This window comes from Mytilus edulis, chromosome 12 (assembly GCF_963676685.1).
Source record: "Mytilus edulis chromosome 12, xbMytEdul2.2, whole genome shotgun sequence".
Taxonomy (NCBI): domain Eukaryota; kingdom Metazoa; phylum Mollusca; class Bivalvia; order Mytilida; family Mytilidae; genus Mytilus; species Mytilus edulis.
In genome coordinates this window covers 47817420-47826003 of record NC_092355.1, presented here as the reverse complement: position 1 = coordinate 47826003, position 8584 = coordinate 47817420, and the positions used below count along the sequence as shown (strand labels likewise).

At 32.1% G+C, this 8584-nt stretch overlaps 1 protein-coding gene across 2 annotated transcripts; it reads left to right on the top strand.

Moving 5' to 3' along the window:
• Window positions 1–1626: 1626 nt before the first annotated feature.
• On the top strand, window positions 1627–6647 carry LOC139498646 (uncharacterized). 2 transcript variants are annotated; one of them, XM_071287133.1, is made up of 4 exons: window positions 1627–1869; window positions 2509–2976; window positions 4370–5264; window positions 5571–6647. In XM_071287133.1, the coding sequence occupies exons 2-4, from the start codon at window positions 2535–2537 to the stop codon at window positions 6484–6486; spliced, it is 2253 nt and encodes a 750-aa protein (XP_071143234.1). In that variant the 5' UTR covers window positions 1627–1869; window positions 2509–2534; the 3' UTR covers window positions 6487–6647. The 2 variants fall into 2 exon arrangements, with proteins under 2 accessions (XP_071143234.1, XP_071143233.1); XM_071287132.1 differs by having other exon boundaries at window positions 1676–1869; window positions 4370–6647.
• The last annotated feature ends 1937 nt before the right edge of the window (window positions 6648–8584 follow it).

Genomic DNA, 8584 nt, shown 5'->3' with positions numbered 1-8584 from the left:
AACGTGAACAAAAAACTCAACACCTAATTGTTTAAAGTATCACTCTAAGCCTTTTTACCTTTATACAGTCGGAAACCAGGTTGAAATAGAACAAAAGAATTAAAGCTTTTGTTAGAGAAGGCGATAAATGTTTACTGTATTGTTTACTATAGTGACGAAATTTTTAAAAGTTAATAGAAACAAACAAAATTGCAATTTTCTTCTCAATTACGAGGTGTTTTATTTTAAAAACACAATTTGCATAAGTTTTCAATTTATCTAGTACATAGTATTAAGCAGAACAATTAGATATCAAGTCGACGACATGGGTATCTTTCAAGTTGGATGAAGAAAATGCATAACCTCCGATTTTTATGAAAAAATCACCACGGACGGAAAACATATCAATCTATTAGTTCAGTAATTTTCGTGTCTGCCCTTCCATTATGTGACTCAAGAAAAAATTCCAAAAAATGGGTAACAATTGTATCGAAAAGAGAAAATCGAGTGCACCTTTTTATGTTAGGGCGTGTTTGAGTTGAGTATTTTGTCGTACAAAGTAAGAATATTTCATACATTGTCTCGCTTCAGATTCTAGCATTTTTATATATTAAAGCTACAGGTTGACTTTATAACACAAAAAAATCACAGTACTAAAAGATGAAATATATGGGTCAAGTGAAATACCTATCTAATGAGTCACAAAATAGAGAAGGTGTGTTCGAATAGCTATTTTTTTACTGAAAGTACTTGACGACAGTCTTTCAAGTTGGATGATGAAAATGCATATCTTCGAAAAATTCTAATTTTATGTGTGTGACTACTAGGGTTTATAGTCTTCATACACTAAAAACATCTAGTCTGCCCTTCCACGAAATATTTAATTAGAATTTTTTTAAATGTTTATGAATTTTCGAAAATTCCACCTGACAACCGATCAGACAATAGTTTTAAGTTGAATCAATGCAGACAAGATTATTAACTGATGCTCATTAGCTAGTTGATACATTTGTATTTTAAAATACAACTGACATATAAGGATCGTAATGGTGCAATGTGGATAAATTTATCGGTTTCCAAGAGCAATATTGGTAGCGCGTCATCCCTACAATGGCTTCCATTTCTACGATTGTGAAAATGAACTGGCGTAATGGGGAGATAATTTTGACGAAGTAGACTCCTGACTGTATACTTTTAATGAATGTATCCGGGGATTGTTAATTGCGATCTCACATTATAAATCCTTGATGTACTTTACTTCACCATGTTCACTAAAAAGTAAAGAGTAAAAACATTACCTGAACTGTACAATATACACATGATACAATAAAGGAAAGATGTATATTGTAATCCAAAAATCACAACAGCTTTAATAAAAAAACATTATGAAACTGGAAAGTACTCATTAGAAATACAATAAATATATTAGGTAATTTAAAGACTATAATGAAGTAAGAATAAATTAAGATTCCATATTCAATATTACATTTGATAATCAACATAAATAATAGATACGTAAAAGATTAAAAGTTTGAAACATTTTCCATTTGACATTGAGATTGTCAACAATCATGAGAATTAAGTAGACTGTAGTACAAATTATAAAAATAAAGATAGTGTAGTATGTGTATTAATATGATATGCGATACGCTTTTTAAATTTCTTATCTACAGGTAGTATTGACTGAACAATGATTATACATATATTCTACGTAGTATACTATGAATGATTGTTCGGACGCTATTTCTTTTTATTAAAAAGCTTGGCGGAATACTACAATACTTTTGTCATCATAAGAACATACAACAAACTTCCTCGTGACAGTGCTAGAGGGTCTCGAAGAAGTGAGAAGTCGTGTCATAGGTTTAGACGAGTAACAGAACTTGACAGGTATAGTCTTGATTTTTTAAAATCTATATTTCAACAAGTTTTTTTCGATAAACATGTATAAATTTCATACTATGACATGTATACTATAATCCTTAGGATATTTTTAAAACGTTTTGTCCAGAAACTAGGAGGTCAATTCCTAGAGTAACAATGTCTAGTAATTCGAATGATTTGAAACTTATTTACAGTATGTTTTCATAATAACAAAAAAAATAGTGGCGTATTATTGTCATCATCGTAATTGAAATAGAGAAAAATTCTTCTATTTACATGTCCTGAATCCCCGGATCAATAAATATCATTTATTTAGGATACACTTCTTGTGCGCATTATCAACCTTTATCTGATAATATACTTGATTTGTTTTGCCATTTAAAATTGTTGTCGTCCTCCCTTTTACAATGTGTGCAGAAAATTTATCAAGCTTACTATTGTCAAATATAAACTGTCTAAAGAATATGTATATCGTAAGTTACTATTGAACAAAAGTTATTTTTTGGCAGTTTCTTGGCATAGATATAATTGCTATAACTAATGCAGTCTATTGATTTATTTCTCATCCGATTTTTTCAGGTATTATACTTTGAGATCACTCTAAATTTTAAACCAGATACAATATCTCCTATCATTTAATTACAGTTTTCTACTCAAACTGGATACGTAATATGACGCAGCTCCAGATTACCCAATATTTCAACAAAACTTTGTCAACATCGAATACATTTTTTTCGAATATATGGAAGCCATGTCAAGAGACTCAAGCTAGAAAGGACCTTTACGAAAGCTATTCAAAGTCCAGAAAAAATAATTGTCTTAATGACTTTGTTAACAATCAGACGTTTGAAACTGATAATTTATCCATCGAAAATATCAGGAGGCTTCATGCTTACAATACCGAAAATGCTGTGTCCTACTCTAAAAGAGCTGCATTTAGTTTAAAGAGAACAGACATCGAAACAGACAGTGATGAAACAGTTTTACGTAGAAGTGTAGTCGACTGTAGTTCAGTAAAACCGGATTGTAAATCCAAGAAAATGTATAATAAAGAATGGACACCAGAAGAATATCTGACTGATGAATATTTAGACGGATTACGAATTCCACCAGGTATGTTATTTTGTTTTATGAAAGAAGCATATCTATGTTCAAATACTAAGAAATAACTCTTGTTACCGTCAGAACAATTTTCTTTCCTACAAATCATACTTTTTTCCCGGTTTCATTTATAGATAAATTGTAATCACAACTCGTTTCCATAATAATCTATGATCGATCGATAAGCGTAATTTCCATTAATCTTTGCACTCATCCATCGAATTGCCATTACTGTGGATTCGTTATTACTCGTTACGTGGAATTAAATGGTACAATTGAACCACGGCAAGTTCAGCAAGTTCAGCAAATGATAAGTGTTGTATTGATTTGTATGCAAACTATAGCAAACCACGAAATAAAGTTTTCCTCAATCCACGAAAATTGATAGCCAAGAAAATAAATGAATCCACAGTATCAGAATTTGAACAGTCTGAACAGAAGGGTCTTGACATATATTAACATATTCTACTTCGGCTACATTTACTCGTTAATCGAATTTTGACTATTGAACAGCGGTATACTTCTGTTTCCTTTATTTTCTGTAAGATATCTATTTTCAAATGTTTTGTTAATCCTTTTGCTTGTATAAAAGTAAAAGCGTTTTAAAATACGTTTGTTTTATATCAACCATCATTTTATATTCTTTTAATCTTCCATGCATTAGCTGTTATCTAACCATTTTTTGTGATGTTCAAAGATTGAAGTTCTAATTACTAACATTGTCTATCAGTTTATCTGTCCACACGTCTTACACCAATTATCATTCTAATATAAATTGTAAAAAAAGCTTACACCAAAGTTTTACTTAGAATCTAATATTGAAAAATTTAACTTACACAGTCAATTAAATTAATGTTGATACGTCTGTCACAAGCAGGACACAATTATTCCATAAAATTCTCTTTTCATTTCCATCTGTCCATGAATTTAATTGTGTAATTACCTTTATTGCTAAAAAGTACTTTGCTCACATTTGAAGACACGTGTATGGGTATGTTAATTGGTAGGAAAAAACACGCATTTGAATGTAATGAATTTCTTATTTAAGAGAACGATGCGAATATTAATGTCTTCAAAATACTCACAGACACACGTCTCAGAAAAAAATGCATATGTACTTCATTGTAACACGTGTAATATCAAGGTATTTAGGATTTTGTTTTGTCTGAAACAAGTGCATGTGAAATACTCAATCTATATCCTGCAACAATATTAAATCAACAGTCAATTTATATTTTCTTAATATTCACCCTCTCCTTTAAGTTTCTTATAAAAATTTATTGATAAGATACTTTGTTCCCAATATAAAGAAATATTATAACCTACTTTAATCAATAAATTTAGTTTTCACAACTGTGGAATCGGCATATCGTTTCTTAAATTACTTTATATATTACATTTGTAGGTGATAAAAGGAAACGCTTATCAGAGTTTTATATGTATTCAAGAACTATGTTTATCTATCTGTCATATATCATTGGGACTGAGGACACGGTGCGAATTCGCAGAAAAGTAATCAATGAAAAATTTCCTTATGATGTTAAAATTTTAGGAGGATACATGTTTGCCAGTGGTAGTAGAGCTGAGGGATTAGATATGAAAGGAAGTGATACAGACATAATGGTAATTAATGGATTAGCTTATGAGAATAATATACCAACAGGTTCTCTGGTAACATATAGATACGATTCTATGTTAAACAATTCACAACCAGGCTACGTAATAGTTCAGATTGAAGTGCAAGGTTATTCCCCTGAAATTTATGCAAGTGGTAATGTTAAGACATTAATGTCATCAGTTTTGCCTTTTTTCAAGTCTGCTTTCTCATTCACTCCTCACGGGCCAGCAATGACTGCTGGATCATGTGGTGAAGATTTAGACATTGTGCCTTGTTTGAAAAGTGCAACCTGGCCTAAAATAGCGAGTGAATGGATACAGAGGAAAAGAAAATACGGGTGGCCATCTCAAGAATTTATCAATGTCATGGAAAGCCAAGGATGTCACTTAGTTCCCGTAAGCAGCAAACTATATCCTGTGGAGGAGAGCGAATGGCGTTTATCATTTTCCTTAGCGGAAAGAGAAATGATTTATTCATTCAATCACACTCAATTGTTAGTGTATGGACTGCTCAAAATCACCCTTAAAGAAAGTATTAACGCACACGAATGTATTTCTGGAATACTTTGTTCATACTATTTGAAAACGACTTTATTTTGGGCCATTGAAGAGACGCCTCGTACCATCTGGAACTCGAAATACACAATTTTGTGCTTTCATTTGTGTCTAGAACGATTGGAACAATTTATTATGGTGGAAACATGTCCAAATTATTTTGTTCCATCGAATAACATGTTCAAAGGCAAATTCACTTCTACTTCTAAAGACAAATTGCTTCAAATTATAAGGGACATACGTAGTAATGTATTACAGCAGTTTACCCTCTGTACTTCATTGAGGTACCTCAGGTATTATCTGAACGACCAACTTGCTACGGTTCATTTGAAGAAATACCTTACCACTAAATATGCGATAGAAGTAGCAAAGATACTTTTAGATTTTCAGAGGTTCGGAAAAAGGTGTCTTTGCTTTATGTGCAATTCGAAAACTAAATATTTCAAGCCATACATTAAAAGATTACTAAAGATACCATATGTTAGGAAGAGTGCAATTCCTGAACTGTGCAACTTTATAAATACAGAGGATAAAACAATGGATAATAAAACGCGATACTTAATGGAAAAGGTTAATATGGAATTGTTGCTTTCCGGTTGTAAAGCAGATTTGTCTGCAGGAAAAACAATTCTTGCAAGCTGGTTGTATCAAAAAAATAAGTTCAAGGATTGTTTACTAGTGACAGATATTGCACTTCAGAGTATTCAGTACCGAGTTTTCCATGCTGATATGATGACGATCACTGTATATTCATTGCAAAAACAATTGCATAATATTTCGGGGTCATTTCTGTTCCAAAATTTACATACACTTTATACTGTTCAGTCAAATTTTATGCTTCAATCAAAATTGCTTGCGAAAGACTTTTCTCGAGTCTTGGCTGTCTTTATGAATTTAACATCGTTTAATGAAAACAATACACGAAATATTCTGACGGAGTTCTCCTTTAACCCAGAATCTTACTGTTTTTTTCTGAGATACCTTTGCTACTTGCGATTAGGAAACGGGCCAAAAAGTGAAAAAGCATTTGGACAAATGTCAAATGTGCAATACCATAATACAGGTAAATATGAAAGAAACGTGCACGACCTGCTTGTTTTTACAATGAGATTGGCCGGATCAATTACCAAGAGAAAACTAGAAAACGGAACTGATAATGATGATACAATCAGTATGAATGATTTCTTCTTGATCGGACAAGATGGAATTCCAGCTGCAATTGAAAAAAACGATTTTTCAATTTTAACAAATTTCATGAAAAACATTAATGACTACGGCCTTAACCATGACTTTCTTCGGAATGGGTTTGCCTTGTCACATGCAGCATTTAATATGTGCAAGATACAATGATTACAGTGCAACGATTCTAATAAATGCAAATAATAACTAAGCGTTACAGTGGTTAAATTGGCTTCCGACGTGGCAATAAAAAGCACAATATATTTAAGATATTCGATGTTCAGATCCGTGGAACGGAAATTTTAAAGTTTCATTATCATATGTCGACTAAAGTTCACTCCTTTCTATTCCCACTTTTGATAGAACAGCTAAAATTTCATATAGGAATGTGGGAAAAACTTGTGCAAACAAAGAACTATACTGTATAAGCCTTGTTTAATCAACTTTTAAATGACAATGTTTTCTTGTGGATAGGTGATAGGTCAGTTTTGAAAGTGTATGAATTCTGTGTTATTGATATTAATAAATATGAAAGAAATGAAACAATTATAAGTTATTTCTTGTATAACAAAAATTGATTTGAGCAAGCATTATATGAAAACAAAATTGAAAAAAAAAACAATTCAAGTTAACAGCACTACAAAATCACACATTGTAGCACACATATAAGAATTTCACTGTATATAAGTCTATAAAGGGTTATTAATCTATTCAACGTGAAGAAGGTTGGAGGCTGCATCACCAAACTGTACTGTTGTAACTTACTAGTTGTGTTGTTTAACCTTAAGTTCATCTTCTCTGTTGTCGATTTCGACACACTTAGTATGTAAAGGGCGTGTAGTTGATTTTCGTATCAATCTGACATATGTCGGTTAATGGATTAAATCACACATCTTCGACCTCCGCAGTAGGTACAAGTAATATGACAGCAGTACAGCTTACTAGTTAGTGAATGCTGTTGCCTTCCTTGTATGAAACCTGAATCCCTGTTTCTTGTGCTTTTCTCTAGATACATTGTTTGTAGTGAATAAGAACCAGCATTTTGTGTTGTTGCCAGGAAATACAGAATATTCTGCATTTCGGATGGCTACTTCATTGTTCAGGATGATAGTGGTAGACTGAAGTTGTAGTTGGTGTTGGTGACGTGCTTCTTTTAGTAAAGTCATGAACCCTTGTGTATACTAGTTCACACTTAATTAGAAGTATGTGGATGCATTGCGCCGTCAACTATTGCATGAAATGTGTTAAGTTGAAAGAAAAGGGTCGGACAGGAGTAAAATGTATATATGTAGCTGCTAATTGTGTTAGATTCTTTTGAGTACTGAAGATTAACATACGTCCAACTGTGTTGTCGTATGTTAGCGGGCATGTGTCACCTTCGGTTGCACGTCCCCAAGTATCATCTATGTTGATGTCATCAACTTTTGTTTGTAAAACTGTTAGGTTCTTCTTGCGTTTTTTGTACATGGAAATCATGCATGATTGGAAACTTTATTAATTTTATCTTCATCAATCTCTTTATTCGGATTACAATTTTTAAGTTTACAAATTCAATGAGTTATTTTTAAATCTCAAGTTTTTCTTTGAAGAAAAACATAAACAGCGTATTAATATTTTTTAATAATTTTATATCGAAACAGTGCAAGAATTATGTTTTCTTTTTAAAAACAAATTATTCATCAAAACTTCTATTGTTATTTTCCTGTTTTCATGGGAATAGAAGGAATAGTTACTTTTTTAAAGTTGGAATAGGAGGAAGACACCATATTAAGACTGAGTCTAAATTAACCCGGCATTTGGACGTGAAGAGATACACAGGTCTAAAACATAACTTTATTTTAAGAGATTACGATTTTGAAGACAAATTAACCATATAACCACATTTATATTTAGACAGGACAAGGAGAGTGATTGAACACAAAAATGTACGAAAAAGAGATGAGTTCAGCACTTTTGTTTTCTATGCAGCAACATTCCTGCATACGGAATATATATCTCCCAGTTAATACGATATTTAAGGGTTTGTATTTCCTATCATAGTTTCCTTGATAGAGGGATGGTGCTCACACGGAAGCTATTAAACCAAGAGTTCCATGTGATGAAGTTGAAATCATCGTTCATTTTACGGACACCTTAACGAATTGTAACGATAATTTTACAAGTGTTACAATTCAATTCACATTTCCCCGAATGTATCCTATCGAATAAGACTTATCACCGGCTTGTACTAATTCGACCATGTTTAAATGTGGAGCAGGATTTGATCACC

Coding starts and splice junctions, on each gene's coding strand:
- LOC139498646 (XM_071287132.1), top strand. CDS start 2,535: ATGACGCAGCTCCAGATTACCCAATATTTCAACAAAACTTTGTCAACA. Junction 2,977..4,369: donor CGGATTACGAATTCCACCAG/GTATGTTATTTT, acceptor TTACATTTGTAG/GTGATAAAAGGAAACGCTTA.